Source organism: Thalassophryne amazonica, chromosome 7 (assembly GCF_902500255.1).
Source record: "Thalassophryne amazonica chromosome 7, fThaAma1.1, whole genome shotgun sequence".
NCBI classification, from domain to species: domain Eukaryota; kingdom Metazoa; phylum Chordata; class Actinopteri; order Batrachoidiformes; family Batrachoididae; genus Thalassophryne; species Thalassophryne amazonica.
This window is the reverse complement of record NC_047109.1, coordinates 34793048-34820810: the sequence shown is the minus strand read 5'-3', so window position 1 is coordinate 34820810 and position 27763 is coordinate 34793048. Positions and strand designations below refer to the sequence as shown.

Here is a 27763-nt window from a genome sequence, read left to right as displayed (position 1 = left end):
AGCAAAATGGTACACAGTAATCGATCTGTGTTCAGCCTATTTCAGTGTGCCTGTGCACCCAGACTCACAACATTTGTTTGCATTCACATTTCTGGGACAACAGCTAACGTATACACGGCTACCTCAGGGACTGAACCTGTCCCCAGCCATCTTTAACAAAGTCCTGGCTGAAGATTTACAACACCTTGATATACCCAGTACATTGGTGCAATATATGGATGATCTCCTTATTGCATCAGAGACTCAAGAACAGTGTGAAAAAGATGCATTAATTGTACTGCATGCATTGGCAGATGGAGGTCATAAAGTAAGTAAGGACAAATTGCAGTTCTGCAAACAACAAGTAGAATACTTGGGAAGACAGTTGTGTGGGACCACGCGATGTATAGCCCCAAGCCAAGTGGAGGCTTGGCTTGTGGAGGCAAGGCTCCCAAACCCCAAACAGTGGGACAGATGCTTTCATTCCTTGGGATGGCAGGGTACAGTCGGCCGTGGATTTGTGATTATGCTATAAAAACTGCACCTTTGCGTGCCATGATTAGAGCAGTGGGGCAAACAAGCAATGCAGCTCTCCTCGTCTGGACAGATCAGGCAACGGGAGCTTTTGAGGCCCTAAAAACAGACATGCAATCTGCTCCCGCGTTAGGTAACCCAGATTATGGGAAACCTTTCCATTTGTATGTTACTGAAAAAGCTGGATATGCTTGTGCTGTACTAATGCAGGAAACAAATGAAGGAAAACAACCATTGGCCTATTATAGTACAAAGCTTGACAACATTGAAACAGGATTGCCACCATGCTATCAGGGTCTAGCAGCAGCTGCCTTTGCATTTCAAAAAGCATCATCCATAATCATGGGACATGCAGTAACGTTGTACACGTCGCATCAGTTACATGCCCTGCTAACCAGTCAACGTTTTGTCTTAACACAAGCTAGACGCACTGGATATGAAGTTGTGTTGTCCGCTCCAGAAATAACAATACAACGTTGTCACACGGTGAATCCCGCCACCAAATTGACCACACCGTTAGATGGTACTCCACATAACTGTGTGGCAGAGACAGAGAAATTTTTGAGAGCCAGAGAACATTTGTATAATCACGCCATAGATGCAGATCTAACCCTGTTCGTGGATGGCTCATGCTTTCGGGATGCCGCGGGATTGCATGCGGGTATGGGGATAGTTAAACTAAACACGGATGGCGAGACCTTTGAATTACTGGAGTCCCAAGGAATTGATCAGCCTTGTTCAGCCCAACTGGCAGAGATCAAAGCCTTAACTATGGCTTGCCAGATAGCTAAAGATCAACGTGTTAATATCTACACAGACTCAGCCTACGCTTATGGCGTATGTCATGTACATGCCAACATTTGGAAACAAAGGGGATTCCTGAGAGCAGATGGCACCCCTGTCACTCATGGAGAAGCGATTTCCCAACTGTTACAAGCTCTCCAATTACCGTCTGAGGTAGCCATCATTAAATGTGCAGCTCATCAAAAGAATAATAACATCATAGTTCAAGGTAACAATCTAGCAGATGACGCAGCTCGCAAAGGAGCACAAGGAGAAAATATGTTTCCCCTGCTAACCATCCAAGATTGTGCCCCACTGGTTTCACTTGACGCACTGATAGTGGCTCAAAGTAGGGCCAGTGGAGAAGAAAAAGGAATGTGGGTTAAACGAGGCGCTATTGAGACACGCAGTCAGGGGCCAGCGGACAAGCTGTGGCGCAGTAGTCATGGACATTTTGTGTTACCCACCAATTTATTACGACATGCAATCATTTGGGCCCACGGACCCGATCATTGTTCGCGAGTCCAAATTATGAACAAACTAAAAGCTGTCTGGTGGTCACCATATATGGCAGCAACAGTGGACCGTTTGTTGAATGAGTGTGAGGTATGTGCACAGTACAAGGTCCGGAAATCATTCACAGCCCCTTTAGCCCACATTCCGGTCCCTGATGGGCCATTCAGACATCTTATGATGGATTTCATAGACATGGGAGCTGAAAATCGAGTTAAACGAATGAGATATGTTTTGGTAGTGATATGCAGATTCAGCCGATGGATTGAGGCAGTAGCCTCTGCAAATCAAGACCATAAAACGGTAGCCAAATTCTTGTGCCGAGATGTCTTTCCAAGATTTGGCATTCCAGATACTATCTCATCTGACAACGGTAGGGCTTTTGTAGCCAAGGTTACACAAGAAACATTCAAACAATTGGGTATCAAACAGAAGTTTGGGTGTGTTTATCACCCTCAATCAAATGGGGCAGTGGAACGGGCTAATGGCATTTTAAAGAACAAACTAGCAAAAATCATAGCAGACAGCAATGGCAAACTAACCTGGCTGGATGCGTTGCCGCTTGCTTTATTGTCAATGCGCTCACAAACTAACCGACTAACCCATTTGACACCATTTGAAGCTCTTACAGGTCGGCCGATGCCTATTCCATACCTGAGAGGACCCTACAAAGGACCATCGCTGGAGCAGCTACAAGACGAATGGCATAATTATCTGAGACAGTTAACCCAAATACACAAAACTATCTTTTTGCAGGTCAAAGGTGCTACAGAAGACAGAGAAGCAGAGATTCCACTCGAAAATCAGAGCATCCAGCCTGGTGATCTGGTTTACGTCAAGGTGTTCAAAAAGAAGTGGGACAGGCCCCGCCGAGAAGGTCCTTTTAAAGTTATTCTTGCCTCACGTACAGCAGTCAAAGTAGACGGTAAGGACACTTGGTTTCATTTAAACCACTGATGTAGGGTTGGTGGCCCAGCGCCCCTGCGGCCTTGGCAAGCTCGTCTTGGCAGAGCCGCCGGGCCAAGGGGGGAAGCAGGAGAAGCCAGAGACCCTACAGCAGCACCGAGGGACGGCCACGCCTCCCTGCAGCCAGAAGAAGCACAGAGGGAAGGCCACGCCTCCCTGCAGCCAGGCGAACACCGGCCAAGGCGCTCACAGAGACTGATTGAACAAAGACGACGCACAGCTTCAGAGAGTAGTGGATCCCTGCCAGATAGAGCAGCGACAGACTCAGATGCAGACTCAGAGACAACTGGAGATGCAGGCCAACAGACAGACAGAAATACAGACCGACAGATAGACAGGCCACAGGAGACATCAGACTCGGACAGCAACTCATTAGATTTACCGACAGAAGAACCGCAGGAAGTACAACCCAGACAAAGCACAGATACACCACACATCCCTAGTGACAGCTCATCTAGTGATGGCTCACTTAGTAGCACATCTAGTAGCTCTAGTATCTCAACAGTCATCAGAGCAATGATTAAGGAATTATTCAAGGGATTGACAACACTACTGATGGTCAGTATGGGAGAAAATAGACATCCAAAACATACAACGGACTGTGCCGTGGCCATGGCCGCAATAGCAGCTAAACAAGGCATTCTAAACACAGGAAAAACATATAATTTGGTATACATTAAATCAAAAGCCTACAAGAACATAGGAATACAGGGAAAGCTGGGGGATTACATATTAGGCGAAGCCATTAGCATCAAATGTGAAGAGGAGGGAACACTCAACATAGAGGTCATTTGTGATAAAAGAGGATGCAGGGAAACCAAGCAAGACGTAACTGTTACAGTACATGAAGCCACAAAATGGGTAAAAATCAAACCAAGGAAAAAGAGGACAATTAGAAGCCTAGAAACAAGCAGTCACTTAGGGAGATGGGATCCCAGTACAGACCTAGCCCGCACACAAGGGTTGAAGACCAATTTATTTTACCAATGGTTGAAATTTTCGGCTAGGCAGATCAGTGAAAAGCCTTGCATAGCCTGTCACCGGAAAGGTGTGATACCTCAGGCTAAACCCCTACCTGATATCAACAACTGTTATAGGAGTCCCCAACATAACTCAGACCAAGCAGAATGCTATACACAATGTGTTATGAAAATGGCAGTAGGTGATGAAAAATATGCTGCCGACAGTAAACTTTGTCCAGTGCCCCTAAGTACAGAAGGAACCGTTCCACCTATGATTAAAATAGAGAAAGGGATGATACACCCATTCTGTATAGCTAAAGGCTTAGTAGCACAATACATAAGCGATTGGCAGGTAGGGACGACCCAGCCAAAACACCACATACAGTGTATGCAAAAGCAGCAAGAATACAAACCGGCCAAAACAGCATGGAACATTACCGTCTGTCACACCCTGCCAGCAGCAGGCATACAGTGTGAACAAATAGTACCGGCCACAGGGGGGTCTGTAATTGGACTGAATCTCACCCATGCTTCATGGGTATCTACTCCAAATTTAGCTAAGGGAACGGTACCCTTAGCTGACATCTTTTGGATATGCGGACAAAAAAGGAAACTCCTGTCATCGCTGTCCCCGAATTGGAAAGGCCTTTGTGCTCCTGTGATGCTCACAGGAGCAATAACAGTAATTGAAATGCCGAATTCAATACAACCCATGCCAGAGAAACTTCGTAAGAAAAGAGGAATAATGACGTTTAAAACAGACTACAACATCACAGTAAGAAACGGGATACCAGAAGGGATACCCCGACAGTTAGAAGCCATAGACAGTAGCAGAGTTAAAGCAGATGAAGACGCGGATAAATGGGGATGGGCATTGGCTCTGTTCGGGGTTACTCCAAAAATCCGTTCTAGGTTCCAGGAGGTGCAGTGGATTAATTACTTGTGGTATAATCAGCAAAGATACCTGAACTGGACATTGGCAGCAGTAGGAGCCTTAACCGAACAACTGCACGCCACCTCGCTAATGACAATGCAAAATAGATTAGCTATCGAGATGATGATGGCTGATGAACAAGGAGTTTGTATTATGATCAAAGCCACCGAATGTTGCACAGCTATTCCCATGCGTACAGGGGAAGACGGAAATTTGACAGAGCTCTTAATCACACTTGAAGAGATGCAACAGGAACTGTTAAGTAACTCCATAGGAGGGAGAAATGAAACTGACGATTCTGGATACATTGTAGGGAATGGAATGAATATTGGCCCACTGTTTTCACTGTTTGGGACTCTAAGGAGAGGGTGGATATCATGGAAAGACTGGTTATACCAGATAGGTGTAATCTTGGCACTAACAGGGGTGGCGGTCTTGCTGGTAATATGTTGTGGTATTCCCTTGATAAAATTTCTGGTCAATAAATTGCTTTCATCCACAGTAGGACAGCTCCCACTGTTAGCCATCCGAGCCCTAGAAGAAAGCACAAACGAAACAGACAGAGAACCAGAATATATGGAAATGGATGAAATACCAATTATCCTCCCCGACAGCCCCCAGCTCCCTAATATTGTGGCGTATACCCCAGATAGGGAGGACTGGGATGGACCGTGCTTGGTGATATTGTAGACGAGGAAGAAGACATGCACGCACATTTACATTCACACACATGCACCCACAAAAATGAGGGATAGGATAGACAATATCTGAAAGAATGACATGGAGCTGTAATAATGAACGTATATGTATATTACTAGGACACAGGAGTATGGCTGAGAGACCAGACTCCCCTGATCAGGGACCTATGCCTGATCTGCCTCTATCAAGTCTGATTGGACTCTCAGAACTGTTTGGAGAAGAGGATATACAAGAGGGATGGTCGAGACATGATTGATCGCCACAGCCGCCATCCATCCAGCAGCTAAACCAGTTGGCAACAGAAGGATCTTCATCGTTCCAGCACCTGGCGATGACGGCTTCACAGAATCTGCCTGCAGCAAGAGTCGGCCCGAGGACTCCACCATCACCTGAAGGACCCTTTGGACTCAGGAACACACCCCTTCCGCAGATGCCATGGAGACAGTCACATGTGCCAGTGGCAACGATACCCTCCAGGGGAGGCAGCCAAGGTCGGCCATATGCAGCAACCGCCCGAGTGCATCCTAGACCCAATTCACTGCTAGGACCTGTCCCCAGCTTTCCACCCCCAAGGCAGGAGAGATATTCTGATCAGCCCAGTACCTCTGGAGGAGGATCAGCAGGGGTAGACCTTAGCCGAACTCACCCACCAGGACAGAGGGGAGCTTTGTACAGGCTGCTAAATGCCCAGAGTGTCCCACCCACTTGCCTGTGCGACATCAACAATACTCCCCCCACACACGAAATGCCTTCCCCCTTGTACTTCCTGTCCCCTGGACTGCACAACCTTAATCTGGTCATGGTCACCCCACAGGACATGGCAATCTTAGTTCGAGAGCTTCGTCTTCCACAAGAGTCTGTTCCAAAAACCTTGGAGCAGCTCCTGCCCCTCACAAATCACATTCCCCATGAGCTATTTGAGGAAATCATGCCACAACTAAGTCAGACAGCTGCATACCTGTTCAGGATACACCGTGACAATGCCAACATCTCTTGTGCTCAGGAGGGCCTCCATACTCAACTGTGTGGTCTTCAGTCTAGTATGGACATGCTAGCCTGCATGATGGAGCATATGGAAAGGGAACAGCTAGGGCTGGCCACCACCACCCTGAATGTGGGCAAGAATTCTCTGGGGGCCCTGTACAACCTGGCCAAGCAGCACAAGGAGCTGGAAAGATCCATCAGAGAACTGCACGACTGTCTGAAAGCCAGAATTCCTGATCCTCCCCCCACTACCCCTGAAAGGCCAACCTCCCCATGTTCCCCAACTTCTCCCAAAACTTCAGATGCTGAGTAAATGCTGAGAAGCGCGGACTGACGTAATGGCACTGAACACGGACTATGATCTTGGTTCTTGAGTTTGAATTGCGGACTGGTTTCAGAAATCTGAGTGTAACTAAAAACAAAGAAGGATATATGTTAGTAACGAAAGTTGGGTAAATGTCTGTCCTTACCATCATCTGCGTAACACAGATAAAGCTAAATGCATACACATAGATATCACATTGCAAAGTTATAAAAAGGGGACCCTTACACGGCGTGTTTGTAGATTTAGTAGTAAAGATGCACCATAGGGACCCCTTTTTTCTTAAATTATAGCATGCCTCAAGAGACATGCATTGCCTAAATTTGGTGTCTGGCCAAAAAGGGCATTAGAAAACAAGCTGAAAAAGAAGAAAAACAAAGTGGAGAATGTTGAGAAATGGCCTATAATGAAAACCATTATATGATTGACTAAGGCAAATGACTTAAGGACGGACATGAAGGGAAACCATTTATTGTGTTTATCATTTAACTAGACATAGCTGCGCTAACCTTAGAATAGTTTCTTGATTGGTTGACTAAATAGTGGTAACGTAGGGGTTATTTGATGCATTTAAATAATAAATGTGTGACTCTTTAACAAAATAATATGTAGAACCAGGTATAATGGGTTGGAGCCTCTGGTCGAGTGAGACAATAGATGCCAGAAGATGATTGGTTGCACTGATGTCAATGTGAAGCCTTTACTTTGCCATGATTAAGAGGTTGATGTAACTTGTTTTATGTGGCCATTTTAAGTGCCTTGAATTACACCAAAACTCAATGTTTGAATGTCACCTTGTGTTGATATAATCCAGCTAATTGCTCACCTTGTGCCTTAGTATGTAGGATCACCTGCACTGCAATATATTTACCGTGTGAAGTATCACTGATATTCATATCCGCACCAGAGTTATCAGTAACTCGAGTGATGTGTTTTTCTTTTTTATTGCAATGCACAAATGAGGATGTCTTGTCAGTAAACAACCCAAGAGTATAGTTGATGTAATGGGACTCTTTCGAGTCCCAGAGGAGGGACTGTAGAAGAATTTTTAGGTCCATATTTGAACTGTGATGAACTATCAAGTGTCCTGATCCGAACTGTATGTCCTCTGGTTGAACTAGCAGGTGTTCAACCCAAAAAAAGGGCTCTATTAGTCATTTAGTCTGTCAGGGGCTTTCCAAGGCCTTTTAGGTGCTTTCCCGCAGGCCACGTGCGGGGGCCTCAGGCCAGCTGCACGTGTGGCTGAGGCCACGTGCGGAGGGGGCCTCAGGCCAGCTGCACGTGTGGCTGAGGCCACGTGCGGAGGGGGCCTCAGGCCAGCTGCACCTGTGGCTGAAGGTCTTTTAAAAAAATCAGTTGTAAATCCTTCATGTTTTAATGGGAGCGTTTGTCACATTGAAATAATGGCCTAACACCTGCTTAGGGTTCACTAGAGGACGCTTCCAATAGAAAACCATGTCTTGGGAATGAAATAAATAAAAAAGTCGAAGGAGGAGCGATGCCCGCGGGTCTCCAATAAATAGATGAGCGCGGTTGTCACCTATTCAGTCTCTCTAGAGGACTCAGTTTGTCTAAGCTTTGTGTCGAAGGCTTAAATAAACTTAAAAACTCTGTGCATTTTATCTTGCTTAAGGCTGAATTATTCTAAAGTGTTGTGTCCTCTTTCTAGCATATCACTTGCAATTAGTTTGTGTTATCTAAAAGACGACATCCTGAGAAGACCAAAAAGACGAGCCGCGACATTCTCTTGGGTAAAAAAGGACGGATTAGGCCACAGTGTAACCCCAGGTCCGTCAGAATTCCATCGCAAACAGTCCCCAGCGACTGATAGGGCACGGAGCTCTCCCACCCGCTTAGCTGAAGACAGTGCAAGTAGAAAGGCAGTCTTCACTGACACCCATTTAAGATCAGCACTTTCAACTGGTTCGAAAGGAGATAAGCTTAAACCCTCCAGGACTAGAAGAAGGTCCCATGAAGGTACGCGTGCAAGCCTTGGAGGCCACAAACGTAGAGCACCTTTCAAAAAACGACACACTAAGAGATGTGAACCCACTGACCTGTCATCAACGTAGATGTGCCGGGCAGAGATTGCAGCAACATAAACCTTCAAGGTAGTGACAGAAAGTCCTTTCTCCAGCAGTTCTTGTAAATATTTGAGGAGAATAGGCACAGGGCAATGCTCCAGGTCTAACTTTTGGTTCTCACACCACCGCGCAAACAGCTTCCATCTGTTGTCATACAAAGCCCTGGTAGAAGCAGCACGTGAATTAAGGATAATCTGAACAACAGCCTGGTCACAAGAACTTAACACGTAGTCCAGCCCCTCAACCGCCACAAATACAGTTGAAGGCATTCTGGGTGAGGGTGCCAAATCCTCCCCTGTAGCTGTGACAACAAATCCTTCCTCTCCGGGAAAGCCCAAGGTTCCCTCTCGAGGAGTTTGTAAATCATGGGAAACCAAATCCTCCCCGGCCAGAACGATGCAACCAGCAACACCCTGTGGTTGCTCTGGTCTATCCTGTGCAGTGTCAACATTAGCAGCGGGAGAGGAGGGAAGGCATAAAGGAGGCAATCCAGCCACGGGTGAGCCAATGCATCCTGCCCCAGCGGGCTGTCTGGTTCTGAGAGGGAGTACCACTGTTGGCAATGTGTCGAGGTGCTTGAAGCGAAAAGGTCCACTTCCGCTATACCATACTTCTGCCAGATCATTTGGACCACAATCGGGTTCAGTCTCGACTCTCCCGGTGGTGGTTTCTGTCTGGAGAGTAAATCCGCAGCACTGTTCTGTACACCGGGCAGATGAACTGCTCTGACACTTTGAAGGTGAGGCAACGCCCATAAGAGAAGCCTCCGAGTTTCTGCCAATGAGTGATTGGACCTGGTGCCCCCCGATGGTTTATGTGATAGACTGTTGACGTGTTGTCCGACTGGACAAGAACATGTCTTCCTCTCAGGGCAGAAAGCACTGGTTGGAGAGTCGTACAAGCCTGTGCTGATGCAACTTTGAGTTGAGGCCTAAGTTGTTGATCCAAATCTGTAGGGGACATAAGAACAGAAGTCCCAAAGGTACCACTAGCGACACTGCAGTTAATTTGCCCATCAACCGGTGCAGCAAACCAAAAGGCAGCGTCACAGCCCGTTGAATGTGTGAGACGAGACGAATTACATCGTCCACTCTCTGCAGGGATGGCGATGCAGTCATAGTCAGGGAGTTGATGGCAATGCCGATGAAGGTCGTTTGTTGACTGGGAACAAGAGAACTCTTTGCAAAGTTCACTGTGAGTCCTAACAGAGACATGGTTCAGTAGGAGAGCTGTGTCGTTGTGCGCCTGCTCCTGAGTCGGAGCGCAGACAAACCAATCGTCTAAGTAGGATAGGATTCTTAATCCAAGAGCTTGCAGTGGGGCTAGTGCTGCAGCCATACATCTGGTAAATGTATGAGGGGCAAGAGAGAGGCCAAAAGGAAGCACCATGAACTGGTATGCCTGCCAATCGAAAGCAAAGCGGAGAAACTGCCTATGACGAGGCGCCACTGGCACATGGAAATAGGCGTCCTTTAAGTCAATACTTGTGAACCAGGCTCCTGGTGTGACAGTTTGAAGGATGTCTACTGTGGAGCATGTGAAACTGCAGCACTTTGATATAACAATTCAGACGTCGGACATCGAGGATAGGACGAAAGCCGATATCCTTCTTTGGAACAAGGAAGTAAATTGAATAGAACCCCCTGAGCTGGTCTGAACTGTGAACTGGATCTATGGCCCCCTTCTCCAGGAGTTCCAAAATCTCCCGTTGTAGGGCAGCAGACTGCACTGAGTCGGAAACAACAGTCATCCTCACCCCAATGAACTTTGGAGGATGACATCTGAACTGAATTCTGTAACCCTCAAACAAGGTTGAAATGACCCATGGGTCTTGAACTTGAGCCTCCCAGTGGCTGAGATGATTTCGTGAAAAATGGCTGGGGGCCAAACATTGGCAGTCAGACCCGACCACCTCTGCCTCACATCCCTGAGGACCTCTGGGCGCGATTACTGGAAGCTCTGTGAAACCGTTCAGTTCTCGGGGGTCTGCCCGTAGGCTCCCGAAAAGCAGGGCGCTGGGAGAGCTGGCCCTCAACTGCGAAAGCACGCGCAGCTCTGGGAGTCGGCGGGAGCCTGGATGTAGAGTGAAAAGCTGTAGCACGTCTGACTGGCTGAGGTCTGGAAGACCAGTGTAGGTCAACAAACTGTCGCCGAGATTTACTAGCCTCAACAGCACACTCCAAAGTTTGTTGTGCTGCAGGTCCAAATACTTGGTCTGGAAGAACTGGCAGTGAACGGAGTGTGCCTCTGCAGGATTCGGACAGGGGGGACAGCGCAAGCCGCACCTGATGTCTTAGTGATGGTAAGGGTTGACATCAATCTGCCAAGATATCTGGACATATAAGCAAAGGTTTGCAGTGAGGCATCACTAAGACTTTGCGTAGCATCATCAACCTCTGCCTCCCTCAAAGACTTTGAGAGGGCAAGGGCTAAATGGGACAGTGAGTTGCCTAGGTGACCGATGCGAGCAGCTATGTCATAGCTTTTGGTGAGGAGGTCATTAGTGACCCTACACTGAGGTCGTGGCCAGCGGGCATCCGGCCAAGCAGCATCAGCCGGAGCCACACCCAGGTTCGCAATAATGCTGTCAACAGCGGGCATACGGTTCAGACCATACTGCGCCGAATCACACATAAAGCTAAGGGCTCTACAGCCCTGCGATAGATGGGTAAATGATTTGGGGTCCGCCCAACATCGGTGGAGCTCCTCGATATATGGTTGTGAAACTGGAACATTGAACTCAGGCTTCTGAGTGACTTTGAAAAAGGCACTTGAAGCGGTGGTTTCCAGAGGGGGATTGTCGATCCCAAGCCTGGATAAAGCCAACTGAACAGCTTGCTTGATAAAGGATAGTCCAGGTCCGGTATGCGGCAGGGACTCTGTCTCAGAGGTGTGAGAGCCCACTAATGAATGGCTTGGAGAAAGACCCCTCTCATTCTGATCCTCCACACAGTTTATATCACTTGTCATGTACAAGGAATCAGTCGCAGCAATAGACATGACATCTTCCTCCTGCTGAGTAACTACACTGGTCTGATCAGCCTCATTAGGGACAACAGGAACTGTCACGGCATCCCTAGGCTGTAGATTCAGAAGCAAGGACTTAATCTGAGCAAACTCAGAAGTCAATGTTTCGACCTTTTCAGCCAAAGCATGGTCACGAGTAACCTTCTTAGCAGAAGGGGCTCCTGCATGTAGGCGTTTACGGCACTTTGGTTCCTTCCTGGGGCTGGAGGCCAAAGCTGCACTAGACATTCCACTTTCCAATGCCGCAAGTCTAGCAGATCTCTCTGCCAGTGGCATGCTGGCACAATTACGGCAGGCATCGCCAGTCAGGGCTTCCCTCAGGTGTCCAATCCCAAGACACAAGGGGCAAAACATATGTCCATCATCTGGGCTCAAGGGAGCCAAACCATGCAACAAAAGCCCTGTCAACATTGTGGACTGCGTGCAGATGGCTAACACAAGCCCTGACGGTTACAGATAGAAAGACAAAGTGTGAATCACACGCAGTGTAAATAGTAACACAAGGCATGGAGTGTGAAGCACTTGCAGCCGTCGACTTGACACGAGGCACGGAGCATGAGGCACTCACAGCCGTCGACTTGACACGAGGCACGGAGCGTGAGGCACTCACAGCCGTCGACTTGATACGAGGCACGGAGCATGAGGCACTCACAGCCGTCGACTTGATACGAGGCACGGAGCGTGAGGCACTCACAGCCGTCGACTTGATACGAGGCACGGAGCGTGAAGCACTCCCAGCCGCAGACTTGATACGAGGCACGGAGCGTGAAGCACTCCCAACCGCAGACTTGAGACGAGGCACGGAGCGTGAAACAGTGTAAAAGCTAATACAAGGCCTGGAGCGTGAAGCACTCACAGTGTAAAAGTCAATACAAGGCACGGAGTGTGAAACACTCAAAGCCACAGTAATAACACGATGCACACAGCCGAAAAACTCAGCCCAAGTGCTAAGTCACTTACGGCAACAACGACAACACTAGCTGCTAGCAGAGCTGTTAAACTTAGCAAAATGGCGGCAGTGCAGATAAGTACTTCAAGGAGTGGAAAACACTCACGGCAAGCCCAACACAGTACACTATACTGGTTCTGATAAACACACTACCACATAGTTAACGGGGTTAGTGACACAACTGAACAAATAGCCAGCTTTCGTCAAAACAACACAGCTAATGTGCACAGAGGAAAATACCCAGCAGGGCAGCGGCGAAGGTGCGCACCCGGCGTTTAGGAAGGTGTACTCACGACAGGTGTCAGTCAAGGAATACAAAAAACGGTGAAGCCGTGTCTCGCAGCCTCTGGAGGACGTGTGCAGTGCACATAGCTCCAACCGAAGGTGGGTTGCGAGGCTACAAGCGAGAGCGGCAATCGCAGCTAAATGCGTTCTCAACCTCTAAGAATGTGAGAATGTAGAAAGAAGCGAGCGCTGGGTGCGTCTGGTATATAAAGACAACCACTGATGTCACTCAGGTCACATCCAATGGCGTGACTTTGTTGGTATATATTCTCGACCTCTGTGTTGCGCACATGTAGTTATCCAGGTGCTAAAGCACCGCCCTCTGACGGTCAGGAGGAATGAAATAGAACCCACAACAACACACAGAGGATATTATTATAATTATTTTTCCTTTACATGAGAAACCATAACTTCAGTTTAGGAATTAGCGAAGTGGGAGATATTAATGGTCCAGTCCATGCCGGCGAACAGTTGTGGGACACCTCATGAAAAGCATGTTAATGAGAAGTAATAAAACCTGTCCAGTGTGAAACAGTGGACGATTCATGTTTCCTGCCCGCAACAACACACCAGAGTCTCGTTAGCGACTTTAATCAGCAGAAAGGTGAGTCACAATTAATATCTTTAAATGGCTTTGATGAAGGTTGATGAATTATGAGGTGACAAAAGAGCTATGAGAGCATTGCAATGTAGAGGCATACGCATGACAAAGCCGATCTCGGGCTGTAGTTGGTATAAATGAACCTAGATAACCCACATTGGAAGGAAACAAACACGTGGATAGATGTCAAAACAAGGCAAAGCTCTGCACCGGCGCCTGTTGTTAAATATTTGCCTGGATAGATGTAAGTTAGTCAGTTACAATCAATGTAGAGAAAAAAATCATTTTCCCGCTACACACACTCGAAAACAACATAATGGCCCAATTTGCAGTGTAATTTGTCTAGACAGTAGTGTAATGAGCCGTTACGTTGTTATAACCCTGGCCAGAAATATGAGGTAAAACAGTGCCTGGCTGACAGGTTTTCATGTTTTCAGAAGTTTCATTGTTGTGAATCAATCTGTCGACACTTTAATGTTTGCTTCAGACCTTGATTGTCCTGCATACAAATTCACTTTCTTTTGCATTATTTTCCATGCTTGAAAATAATTTCTTCGCTCATGCTTACCTGTTGCCTGTAACAGTCTTTGCGATCACTTGGAGGGCTGCTGAGGCAGGCAGATGTCTCTGTGTTATTCTGGCATGGGCAACCTGTGCCATCGTGTTCATTACAAGTATCTGCATGGCCATTACACTGACACCTGCAAGAAACAGGAGAAAATATAACTATGAAAACAAAGAATCAGACAAAATTAAAAAGTTACAATCATACAGGGCTCTATGCAAACCACTAGAGGTCACTTGCCATGCCAAGCAAGTAGCGAGACAAATGTACTTGCTGCACGGAAAGTAAACTAATTTAACCAAACAAGTTCATATGCATATTGAGTGTGCGTTTTGATACATGATTCACTAATATTGGAGGAATACTTCTATCAGTGTTTGCTGTCAAAATAATGCTCCTGCAGCTTGCAAAAGTTGTGGAAAATCAATTTAATGCCTTTATAAAAATTGAAAAAGGCTCAAGACTTGACAAAGGAAGTCACAGAAGAAAAATTAAAGTTAAAGCTTTTGGCAAGCAAAGAAAAGTTTGTCTTCAAAACTCAGATGACTTGACTCTAGGGCTGCAACAAACGATTATTTGGATCATCGATGAATCTGATGGGGTTTTGGCACGATTAATAATTAATTAATTAAAACAAATTTTAAAATGTGCCAGGGAAACAATTTTTCTCTCCTTCCATCACTTTATTTAACAACAGAACATTATTTGAAAACTTAAAATACTTGAAAATCAACAATTGTCAAATGTCCCTTGGCTGTTGAAATATAAAATAATAAAGAATAAAACAGTTTATAATAAAGAATAAAAATAATTATTTCAAATGACACTGCTTTATCAAAGTGCTGAGTTTCCATAAAACAACATTTAAATATATACGTTATATATGGTGAAAAAAACAGGTATTTTTGTTACTGCAAATGAGCAATTGGCATAACCAGTTAACCATAAAACCTAAATCAAAAACTATAGCCTGACTCATATGTGCAACATTATCTTGTAAACTATGTGCTCATTTCACAATGACACGTGACTCATGTCTCTTTCTCTAAAATTGTATTGTAGCATTATTAGTTATTATTACTATTATTATTGTTGCTATTATTATTAATATATAAATAAAATTAAAAATATTATAATTTGTAATACATTTGACTCTTTTACGACAACAAACGCTGAGCCATTAATTATTATACAGAAAACAAATGCACAAACATGCTGAAATGCCAGCAGCTTAATGCTAACTTTAACACTGAAAACGCCATAGACCTGCTAACGTGTTAGCATCAACGTTAGCATAAAATACATCTATCAACTGTTTCAGAAGACCATAACAGGTCAGTTTACCATAAAAAAGGCAAATATTCCTCACAGACATATGCTCTTTAGGTTTTTAGTGGGGAAAAATTAAGATAAAGCAAAATAAAACAAATGAAACCAACAAAGCAGCAGCTCGAAGCACTCCACTGATTCAAGATTCAAAGCAAAGCTCGGTTGATTATATGGAAGAAACGAAACATTTGTGGTAAAACAAAGTTATTTAGCAACTAATCGATGACTAAATTAGTTGACAACTATTTTAATAATTGATTTTAGTCGATTAACTCGATTAGTTGTTTCAGCTCTACTTGACTCATGCCTTAAAGTTACTTGGAAAAACTCGCAAAGCTGTTAAAAGTTTTTGAGTACTAGAAAAACACTACAGAAGAGATTGAGAAAATTGTTAAAAGAGAAGTCCCTTCAACACACATATTTTGGGAAGTCCCTTCCCACATTTAGCTCATGTCTTGAGCTAAATGTGAGTAAGGCCAAAGAGATGCTGGTGACTTTTTCCCTAATCGACAGAGAGCTGGCTGCAGCATCCATCACTTTAATTCACAGGAAGCTGGTGGAGTTCGTGAAGGAGTATAAATACCTGGGCACCATCATCGACAGCCTGCTGAAATTCTCCTCCAATACAGAGGAGATTGTCAGGAAGTGCCATCAGCGGCAGTATCTCCTAAGGAAACTCAATTCCTTTGGAGTCAGTAGAAACATTTTGTTAACTTTTTACTTTTCTTTTATAGAAAGCATTGTTACATTCTCTGTGACCTGCTTGTTTCATTCCATTAGCTTTCACAACAGGAATCATTTAGAGAGTATAGCCAGAGTCTGCTCCAAAATGACTGGACTTCCCATTAGATCTCTCTTGACCATCGATCAGCAAGCACTTAGGTTGGCTAAAAGATCATGCAGGATCCAACACATGCTCTGCACACTGCATTTGAGTGGCTCCCCTCAGGGCACCAACTTCAGAGAAGAGTGACATTTGTTCCCAGGGCTGTTCTCCTCTAACTCCTCTTAATCCTTCTCCTTTTTCTGTTTCCCTGGCAGGAGTGAATTTTGTTTGCAATCCCTTAATAATTTGTGATACAACTATTTTACTTCTGAAGTACTTATAATTGTATTGATATTTATTTATTGTGGTATTATTTTATTTTTATTAATTAATTATTTTTATTTTTTTTGTCTGAAATATTGCTGCTCTTGGCATTTGAATTGCCCCTTGGGGACAAATAAAGTTTTTTGAATTTTATTCTGTGTTACATTGGTTGATGCTTTCACTGCTGACCAAAGATATATTTTACGCATTTTACTGTTGATTGCCAAGAAAATCATGACTGTTACTTGGAAGAATGTGAAGTCACCAACCATAACTGAATGGAAACAGAGGTTCAAAACAGGTATATATGATGGAAAAAATGACTGCATCATTACAAATGAAAATGGACCTTTTTAACAGGAGATGGTATATGGTCAAAGAATATTTTTCTCTTTAAAGTATTGGGGTGCAAAATGTTTTGGGAACTGGTTCTGGCATGAGGTTAATTTGTTTTTTTTCCCCCTCATGTTTTTTTTTTTTTTTTTGAGTGTGTATGTGTTATCTTTATTATTGTACTATATAATATGTATTTATTGAAGAATGTGCTTTTGTACCATATGCAGCAATGATTATATACATTGTACTTTTATTATTACCATTTTTATTTTATGTTATTTAATTATTTTTGGTACTTGTCTCGGGTAGTGTTCTGTTTTGGGGAAAAAATGGACTGCCGCAGAGAAAAGTCAGGAATAAACCTTACGAAGAAAGAACAGAGACAAAAAGCGAAGACTAAACGAGAATACAAGAGAGTTAAAATCCCAGCTTCTTTGTTTGAGTGTTCTTTTAAAGGAGGTTCACACATGACCATAAGCTCTGCTCACTTGGCATCAGATTGCTTTAACCAGAGAGTATTTGAAATAATAAAACTGCATATGGAATAAATGAAATATCATTATGCCTTCTTTCTTTGACTAACACAAATGCCTGAATTAAAATCATCTTTAACCTAACAGATCACAGGAAGAAACAAAGTGGGGAAAATATTCTACATACTGAAGCATTTTGTTCTTATTAACAATAAACAAATTACACTGAGGTATGCAACAACACATTATGCACAAAGGAATACTCTAACATCATATGAAAGAAAACTCATCCAGGATTGAATTAGTATATAAATTCTTGGGCAAATAATTATTGTATGTAACTGCTCATAAAATTCCTTGTATTCTTTAAGGATACTTGGTGAATAAACGCTATTCTGATTTAGTCCTCTTATGGTTTTAGTATAGTTCCCAACATGTCCTTCGGGGGGCACTGTGGTTCCATCAGTATCAATAGTCTGTTTCATCTCTGACGGGGTTGAGTGACTTGTTTTCACTGATACAGTAATGTTCAGAATAATAGTAGTGCTATGTGACTAAAAAGATTAATCCAGGTTTTGAGTATATTTCTTATTGTTACATGGGAAACAAGGTACCAGTAGATTCAGTAGATTCTCACAAATCCAACAAGACCAAGCATTCATGATATGCACACTCTTAAGGCTATGAAATTGGGCTATTAGTAGAAAAGGGGGTGTTCACAATAATAGTAGCATCTGCTGTTGACGCTACAAACTCAAAACTATTATGTTCAAACTGCTTTTATAGCAATCCTGTGAATCACTAAACTAGTATTTAGTTGTATAACCACAGTTTTTCATGATTTCTTCACATCTGTGAGGAATTAATTTTGCTGGTTTACTAGTGTGCTTGGGGTCATTGTCTTGTTGAAACACCCATTTCAAGGGCATGTCCTCTTCAGCATAAGGCAACATGACCTCTTCAAGTATTTTGACATATCCAAACTGATCCATGATACCTGGTATGCGATATATAGGCCCAACACCATAGTAGGAGAAACATGCCCATATCATGATGCTTGCACCACCATGCTTCACTGTGAACTGTGGCTTGAATTCAGAGTTTGGGGGTCGTCTCACAAACTGTCTGCGGCCCTTGGACCCAAAAAGAACAATTTTACTCTCATCAGTCCACAAAATATTCCTCCATTTCTCTTTAGGCCAGTTGATGTGTTCTTTGGCAAATTGTAACCTCTTCTGCACATGTCTTTTATTTAACAGAGGGACTTTGCGGGGGATTCTTGCAAACAAATTAGCTTCACACAGGTGCCTTCTAACTGTCACAGCACTTAGAGATAACTCCAGACTGTCTTTGATCATCCTGGAGCTGATCAATGGGTGAGCCTTTGCCATTCTGGTTATTCTTCTATCCATTTTGATGGTTGTTTTCTGTTTTCTTCCACGCGTCTCTGGTTTTTTTTTTTTTGTCCATTTTAAAGCATTGGAGATCACTGTAGATGAACAGCCTATAATTTTTTGCACCTGCGTATACGTTTTCCCCTCTCCAATCAACTTTTTAATCAAACTACGCTGTTCTTCTGAACAATGTCTTGAACGTGCCATTTTCCTCGGGCTTTCAAAGAGAACAGCATGTTCAACAGGTGCTGGCTTCATCCTTACATAGGGGACACCTGATTCACACCTGTTTGTTCCACAAAATTGACGAACTCACTGACTGAATGCCACACTACTATTATTGTGAACACCTCCTTTTCTACTTTTTTGACTACAACCCCTGGCAAAAATTATGGAAACACCGGCCTCGGAGGATGTTCATTCAGTTGTTTAATTTTGTAGAAAAAAAGCAGATCACAGACATGACATTAAACTAAAGTCATTTCAAATGGCAACTTTCTGGCTTTAAGAGACGCTATAAGAAATAAGGAAAAAAAATGTGGCAGTCAGTAATGGTTGGATACTTTTTTTAGACCAAGCAGAGGGAAAAAAAAAATGTAATCACTCAATTCTGAGGAAAAAATTATGGAATCATGAAAAACAAAAGAACACTCCAACACATCACTAGTATTCTGTTGCACCACCTCTGGCTTTTATAACAGCTTGCAGTCTCTGAGGTATGGACTTAATGAGTGACAAACAGTACTCTTCATCAATCTGGCTCCAACTTTCTCTGATTTCTGTTGCCAGATCAGCTTTGCAGGTTGGAGCCTTGTCATGGACCATTTTCTTCAACTTCCACCAAAGATTTTCAATTGGATTAAGATCCGGACTATTTGCAGGCCATGCCATTGACCCTATGTGTCTTTTTGCAAGGAATGTTTTCACAGTTTTTGCTCTATGGCAAGATGCATTATCATCTTGAAAAATGATTTCATCATCCCCAAACATCCTTTCAATTGATGGGATAAGAAAAGTGTCCAAAATATCAACGTAAACTTGTGCATTTATTGATGATGTAATGACAGCCATCTCCCCAGTGCCTTTACCTGACATGCAGCCCCATATCATTAATGACTGTGGAAATTTGCATGTTCTCTTCAGGCAGTCATCTTTATAAATCTCATTGGAACGGCACCAAACAAAAGTTCCAGCATCATCACCTTGCCCAATGCAGATTCGAGATTCATTGCTGAATATGACTTTCATCCAGTCATCCACAGTCCATGATTGCTTTTCCTTAGCCCATTGTAACCTTGTTTTTTTCTGTTTAGGTGTTAATGATGGCTTTCGTTTAGCTTTTCTGTATGTAAATCCCATTTCCTTTAGGAGGTTTCTTACAGTTCGGTCACAGACGTTGACTCCAGTTTCCTCCCATTCGTTCCTCATTTGTTTTGTTGTGCATTTTCGATTTTTGAGACATATTGCTTTAAGTTTTCTGTCTTGACGCTTTGATGTCTTCCTTGGTCTACCAGTATGTTTGCCTTTAACAACCTTCCCATGTTGTTTGTATTTGGTCCAGAGTTTAGACACAGCTGACTGTGAACAAACAACATCTTTTGCACCATTGCGTGATGATTTACCCTCTTTTAAGAGTTTGATAATCCTCTCCTTTGTTTCAATTGACATCTCTCATGTTGGAGCCATGACTCCAAGGTGTGATCACTCCTTTTTAGATGCAGACTAACGAGCAGATCTGATTTGATGCAGGTGTTAGTTTTGGGGATGAAAATTTACAGGGTGATTCCATAATTTATTCCTCAGAATTGAGTGAGTCCATATTTTTTCCCTCTGCTTGGTCTAAAAAAGTAACTGTTACTGACTGCCACAATTATTTTTCCTGATTTCTTATAGTGTTTCTTAAAGCCAGAAAGTTGCCATTTGAAATAACTTTAGTTTTGTGTCATGTCTGTGATCTGCTTTTTTTCTACAAAATTAAACAACTGAATGAACATCCTCCGAGGCCGGTGATTCCATAATTACTGCCAGGGGTTGTAATAGCCCAATTTCATAGCCTTAAGAGTGTGCATATCATAAATGCTTGGTCTTGTTGGATTTGTGAGAATCTACTGAATCTACTGGTACCTTGTTTCCCATGTAACAATAAGAAATATACTCAAAACCTGGATTAATCTTTTTAGTCACATAGCACTACTATTATTCTGAACACTACTGTACGACAAGAAAAAGGGCGCTTGAGAGGTTATTGGCAGAAAGCGCCCTGTTCTGGGTTTGAAACTTCTCCAAATTGGACAGGTTTCATTAAACTATTGAGTAAATCCTGTTTGAATAAGTGTTGACCGGAACACAAGTGCTTTTTGATCCTTTATCCAAGTTAGGGACCTGATGTGTCATAAATTCAGCCAGGGAGTGCTTGAGGAGTATGGCTCTGTTTGTGGTTCAGGGGAGAAGGTAACATTCCTCCCTAGAGAGACTCTTTGATAGATAGTGATTGTCCATCCGTAGACAGACACATTCGTTACAGGCAGGGATTAAAGCCAAAAAAAAAAAAAAAAACATTTTTTTTTTCTTTACAGCTAAATCATAAGCTGTTCACCATCTACAGTACCTGTTATAGAAACGCTTTTGTGATTGCGTCCTAGGATTTAAGGTAAAACAAGGTGGAGACAGCTAAGAAAACAGCAAATTGTTCTCCCGATGAACAATATTATATTTCACTCACTAACCAATGCTGCTCTTTTCTAATGCAGCATATTATAGAAAGACATTAACTTACACATTATTTAAATACTTCAGGATAAACACATTTTACAAGGACAGCTTTTCTGTAGCTTTTACTTAATTCAATACCAATTAGGCTACATATAAAAGACTTTAGTGCAAGCTTTTATTTGTCAGTCACATTTTAACAAAATGTGTGTTTTTTTTATTTAAAAAACAAAAACAAAACAATAAATAAATACAATAGCCTCGGCTGGGAAGTAACCTGTGATGGATTGGCATCCTCTCCAAGGGAAATTGTGGTCTCTTGTCTACTTCATGCCACAGATAGCGGAGAAAAGCACCAGCCCAATGGGCCTCAGGACTAGGGCAACAACAACTTAGATATCCCCTAAATGGGCTTGCACACTCCACACAACTAATTTTTGTGGCTGCTGTCAAAATAGGGCCCAAAGTGTATCTGTGTACACAATCTGAATTAACACACCAATTTCCTCCTTGCATTAAAGAACAAAGAGCACTCACTTCTCACACTTATCTTGCAGGAGGAAGTAGCCACTGAGGCAGCTCTCACACTTGTCCCCCACACTGTTGTTCTGGCAACTCACACAAACAGCATTTTCTTCTGTGGGCCCTTCTGACACCCAGTTCTGAATCTAATAAAAGAAAAATTTGACAAGAGGATACACAGAATAAAGATGGTACCTAACGATATGAACTGTGACATCTCTCTGTCCTGCATTCTATTCAGTGTTGATTTTTAATGTATCAATATTGTATACATTTAACAATCTTGTAATACTGGTGAACTATGATGTTATTGAGGCATGACTGCAAAACAACCAATTATATATAGTCAGAATATTTAAGAAAATGTCCAGGGTTAGTGAACCAAAGAAAAACTATAAAACCTGCATATTATTGAAATAATACAAACAAAAATGTATCACAGAATTATTGATAACTTTTGCTAAGTTTTGTTGCACAACTGTTGACGACACCGTCAGACCTCCAAATGATTCTTGTGGTGTTTAGAAGCTGGCAGCTGTCTGTTGAGTTTCTGTCACTCTTCCACTGCTATGCATCCAAACTCTTTAAATTTGCAGGAGCCGTTTTCGCAGCAGCACAGTTCTCTCCATGTTCGGACTCATTACTGGCCAGTTAAACACAATCCATGTTTTTCAATCATTATTTTGTGTTTCTGGATGTGTGCTTTGGCCAGTGGTGGGCACAGTTTCGCTAATCCGCTAACTGCTAATTAACAAAGCTAATGTTTTCATTATCGGATTAGCTTTTCAGATAATTCTGAAAACCATCAGTGGACTAATTATCTTCTGATAAATTTTGGTCAGATAAGTTCTACACCGCTAACATATTTTTGCAAGCATGGTGAACAAAGCTTAACAGTTACAAACATTTATGAAGTCTGACATCAAAGATTTGAGCACCTACCGTTTAAATGTTTTTTTTAGTAAATGTACAGTTCTATCCTCTGCAAACAGAGGAGAGCTGGTTCCAGGAGAAACCACTCTATCCTCTGCAGACAAAGAACTGGTCACAGAAAAGAAAAAATCTAATTTCTTTTGACCCCATACTGACTCGCTGACAATATAACCCAAGTCATCCAGAGACATACAGTTTTAACTTATGGTTAAATTTGAACCAAACTAATTTCAGACAGGTTATTTAAATGAATGTCACTTCTGAAGTTTTATAAAGTGAAAATATCAGATATATGTTTTAGTTTTAAAGTAATGCACTAATTTTGAAGGTTTTAGTGTGGATATGCTGTGTCCAGCTGCATTATGGGTAATCTCAGTACATTTACAACAGGAGAAATGCATTTGAGATGCTCTGATCAGGCTCCACATGCCTAAACCTCTCGTGACTATATTCTCTGGGTTTATAAACATTGTTATTGTGTTTGTTTTATGTAAAAATGCCAGAAGCTGAGGTTGCTTCTCCATTATTTTCAATTGGAATCACTGTGAGCTGCAATCGCTTCCCACTTGCTCTTTAACGTCTTGCTAATGTCAAACACTGTCTGTCGTCTTTGTTCCAGAGTAATATATGCAGTGAGGAAAATACGTATTTGAACACCCTGTGATTTTGCAAGTTCTCCCACTTAGAAATCAGGGGTCTGAAATTTTCATCTTAGGTGCATGTCCACTGTGAGAGACATAATCAAAAATCTGGAAATCACAATGTATGATTTTTTTTAAATAATTTATCTTCATGTTACTGCTGCAAATAAGTATTTCAACACCTGCCAATCAGCAGATATTCTGGCCCTCAAAGACCTGTTAGTCCGCCTCTAAAAAGTCCACCTCCACTCCACTTATTATTCCAAATTAGAAGCACCTATCTGAGGTCGTTAGCTGCATAAAGACACCTGTCCACCCCACACAATCAGTATGACTCCAACTACTAACATGGCTAAGACAAAAGAGCTGTCCAAAGACACCAGAGACAAAATTATAGACCTCCACAAGGCTGGAAAGGGCTATGGGGCAATTGCCAAGCAGCTTGGTAAACAAAGATCAACTGTTGGAGCAATTATTAGAAAATGGAAGAAGCTAAACATGGCTGTCAATCTCCCTTGGACTGGGGCTCCATGCAAGATCCCACCTTGTGGCGTATCAATGATCCTAAGAAAGGTGAGGAATCAGCCCAGAACTGCACAGGAGGAACTGGTCAATGATCCGAAGAGAGCTGGCACCACTGTTTCTAAGGTTACTGTGGGTAATAAACTAAGACGTCATGGGTTAAAATCATGCAAGGCACAGAAGGTTCCCCTGCTTAAATCAGCACATGTCCAGGCCCGTCTGAAGTTTCCCCATGACCATTTGAATGATCCAGAGGAGTCATGGGAGAAAGTTATGTGTTCAGATGAGACCAAAATAGAACCTTTTGGTCTTAATTCCACTCGACATGTTTTAGCAAGTTTTCAGGGTCTCTACTGCCATCTCCTGGCCAGTAGTGTTCATAGCAGTATTTGCCCTAATTATTGAGATATCTCATAATCCTTTGCGCACCAGAGAGTTGCTGCAGCTGATGAAAATAAATAAAAATGTACATTTTGGTTCTATAATGTTCATTTACAATTGTCGTCGTGTTTTCTCTCTGTGCTGTTTAAACCGCAGCAACTCTCTGGCACGCAAAGGATTATGGGTTAGGGTCTGAGCGCCAGTAGATGGCAGTGTTCTATTTATTTTGACCCGTTATATCAGACGGTTGTCTAATCACAATTTGACTTCTGTCTTTTGCAAATGGCTTTTTTTAAAACAAATAATAAAAAAGGCATATTTTACAAAAGCACATTTATATGTAAACACCAACACACATCTCACATTAATGTGTTGGTTTTTACATAGAATGAATGAGTCAACCAATCAGTGTTAGCAGAGGCTCATTTTACGCATAATCCTTTGCCATCTGTCTGTTACAAAACTTGAGAATTAGTGCACCATTTAAAATGAAAAGATATGTGTAATATTTAAATTTTGCACAAATGACTGAATTGACATTAATGGAGTTATTCTATCCAGATTAATTTCATTTATAAACCAAAACTAGAAGTCAAAACTGCTTTATTTTCCAAGACCTCTGCCTCATGGCAACACTGCTATACGCTGTTAAGGAATTTTTTGTGTGTGTGTCTTTGTGTGTGTGTTTCACTGCTGCAAGATATGTAGTAAACAGGAGCTTCCAGCAGTGGGCAGGGTGCACAAAGACAGAAGTGCTGACTCATTGTTTGGGTTTGTGGTCGCCTTTGACGCTACCAGTTCTAAGCGATCGTGGTGTTAAAACTCAAAATCAGCTTGTTAGTAGTTGCAAGTGTACTGGAGACAATACTGAAAGTTATCGGCTAGCTATAGCTTCCAATAATTTTTTGGGTGGTTTATCGGTTTAGCTTCATCAAAGATAACTTTTCAGTTAGCTGATTAGCTGTTATCGAAGCTAACTTTTTGGTTAGCTGTGCCCACCACTGGCTTTTGCACCCAAATCCTTCGGATGAAACAGTGTTCTGACACCGGCCCTAAAATGCCTTAATAATTTTCTGATTTCCTCATTCCTTTGATAATTCAATAGTTCCAGTACCAGATCCAACACAACAGTCCCACAGCATCATATAACCTCCATCTATCATGTCTGCAGACAGGATGTTCTTTTCTTTGTGGGTTTTTGTCACCTGATGTACTTCATTCCCAGAAAGGTCTACTTTGGTTTTATCAGTCCATAGACCACTATCACACAAAGACTGTGGCTTTTCTAAGATTCATTCAAACAGTCTTGCCTTTTTGTGCTTTGAATCAATAGTTGTGTCCTTCTTGGTGTTATTCCACAGAGCCCTAGTTGGTTTAGTGCAACTAACTAACTGTAGCACCGTGTCCTGGAAATGTTTTATCACTGTGATAAAATAACATCTTGACAGCATGATTCTGATTTTAGGATCATTGATGACTGCCTTGTATTTCTTTGGAGTTATGTTGTTTTGATGATGGTTTTTCTGGTGCTCTCAGACAGCACTTTATTTAGCTTTTACCGTTATGAAGAAGAAACTGAAAATCAGCTGCTTTTTGTGCGATAAAACAATTTCTAATGATAGTTTTGAAGAAAAGTCCAGCAAACATTTTAAAGGAAAAGAAAACCCACCGATAATTTACGATTGGGTTGGTAGACTATGATATTGAGAGCTCATATGAAAAGTTTTAGGCATGTGTGATCATTTATGTTAAAGTTAAGCGCGTTTTGTATGGCTGGTCTAAAGCCACCAGCAGGCAGCCATGCCGTCTGCTATAACAGCGATATGTGACATCATATGGGCACAGAGGTTCAACGCTCCACCAGTGTCGCCCTGCAGTATAGAAGGGGCAAAGATGTTAGAGATCTCAAACTCATTCCAGAAAGGGCCAAGAGGGTGCAAGTTTTCTTTGCAGCCCCCACTCCACCAGGTGATTTCACTGATTAACTGACTCCACCTACTGATATTAATCAGTGAAATCACCTGGTGGAGTCAGTGGCTGCAAAGAAAACCTGCACCCTCTTGGCCCTTTCTGGAATGAGTTTGATGACGCATGAAGACCGCAGCTTTCAGCCAATTAATGAGCAACATCAACTGATGTATTTTGACTAGAGCTGGGCAATGTTTAAAAATTTTAAATCGACATTAATCGCATGATTTCCATGATTAATCGCATTGTTATATGCAAAATCCAAAAATGAATTCAAAAGTAGTGTACAGCACAATTTTATTTTAAATGTTCTGCCATATAAACAAAAGCATGGGCTGTGCCAGGGGCAGAGTGCCTTGATTGGAGAGTGGTGTCAACTCAGAACATGGCGCCATTTTGGCTCCAACTGTGCTGAACCATTTATGTTTTCAACATTTTTTTAAAATCACTTAATCACATACAGCAACACATCCAGGTACAGGTACTACCAAAATAAATATAAAAATAGTTAAAGCTGTCAAATTTACGATTTATTTAATTAATTTAAAGCCTGATTTATGCAGCTGCTGCTCTGTAACTCTGTGTCATGCAATGACGTGAGTGACAGTTTTAAAGTTCTTCGTCTCTGGATTATGCACTAATTTGATCCTCAACAAGCTTTTCTTTCCGCAATCATCACTTCCAAATCAAAGGTAAGATGTACATTTTCCTCTTTTACTGACTTCGTGCTGTAAATGTGATGCGGACTTTTCTGATCCATTTATCAGCGTGCACGCTATAAAAACTACTATGATGGGAAATGAAGGATTAAAAGCAGAAACGTGTCAAATCACAGCCTTTTTTGTCTGATTTAACAGGTGCACGTCAGGCTGCTGGTCCAAGTCTGAACACTCGTTTGAAAAACTAAATGGTCGGACATTTAATCACAGAAAAGATTCCTCTCCCACTTTTCACAAATCGGCGAGTGTCAGAGCTGAACTTTAATTTGTACCTCTGCGTGTCCAGATTGTTCAGAGTTTTTAATGGAAATACATTATGATCAGATGGGACATTTTATCTGATGTGAGTGAAAAATCTGCTGTACAAAATCCATTATATGCAGTGTTTATTACATGGAAAACAATACAAAAACTTTGGGACTTTTTTGTCCGGTGACTGCATATATCTGGTTTATAGGATGACGGTTTAGTTGAGTTTTACTGTACATTGGACTGAACAATAAATTTACCTCGCAAAGCTTTGATGATGAAGTCAGCTTACATCCCACACGGCTGACTT

At 42.4% G+C, this 27763-nt stretch overlaps 1 protein-coding gene across 3 annotated transcripts in view; it reads right to left on the bottom strand.

Annotated features, from left to right (window-relative positions):
* megf8 (multiple EGF-like-domains 8) overlaps positions 1-27763 on the bottom strand; it is a 122690-nt gene that overhangs the window by 12952 nt on the left and 81975 nt on the right. For all 3 annotated transcript variants that reach the window (XM_034173997.1, XM_034173998.1, XM_034173999.1), the window contains exons 42-43: positions 22056-22186; positions 14191-14323 (exon numbers count right to left, since the gene is read on the bottom strand). In XM_034173997.1, the coding sequence (XP_034029888.1) occupies positions 14191-14323; positions 22056-22186 (264 nt within the window). The remainder of the gene's footprint in view (positions 1-14190; positions 14324-22055; positions 22187-27763) is intronic.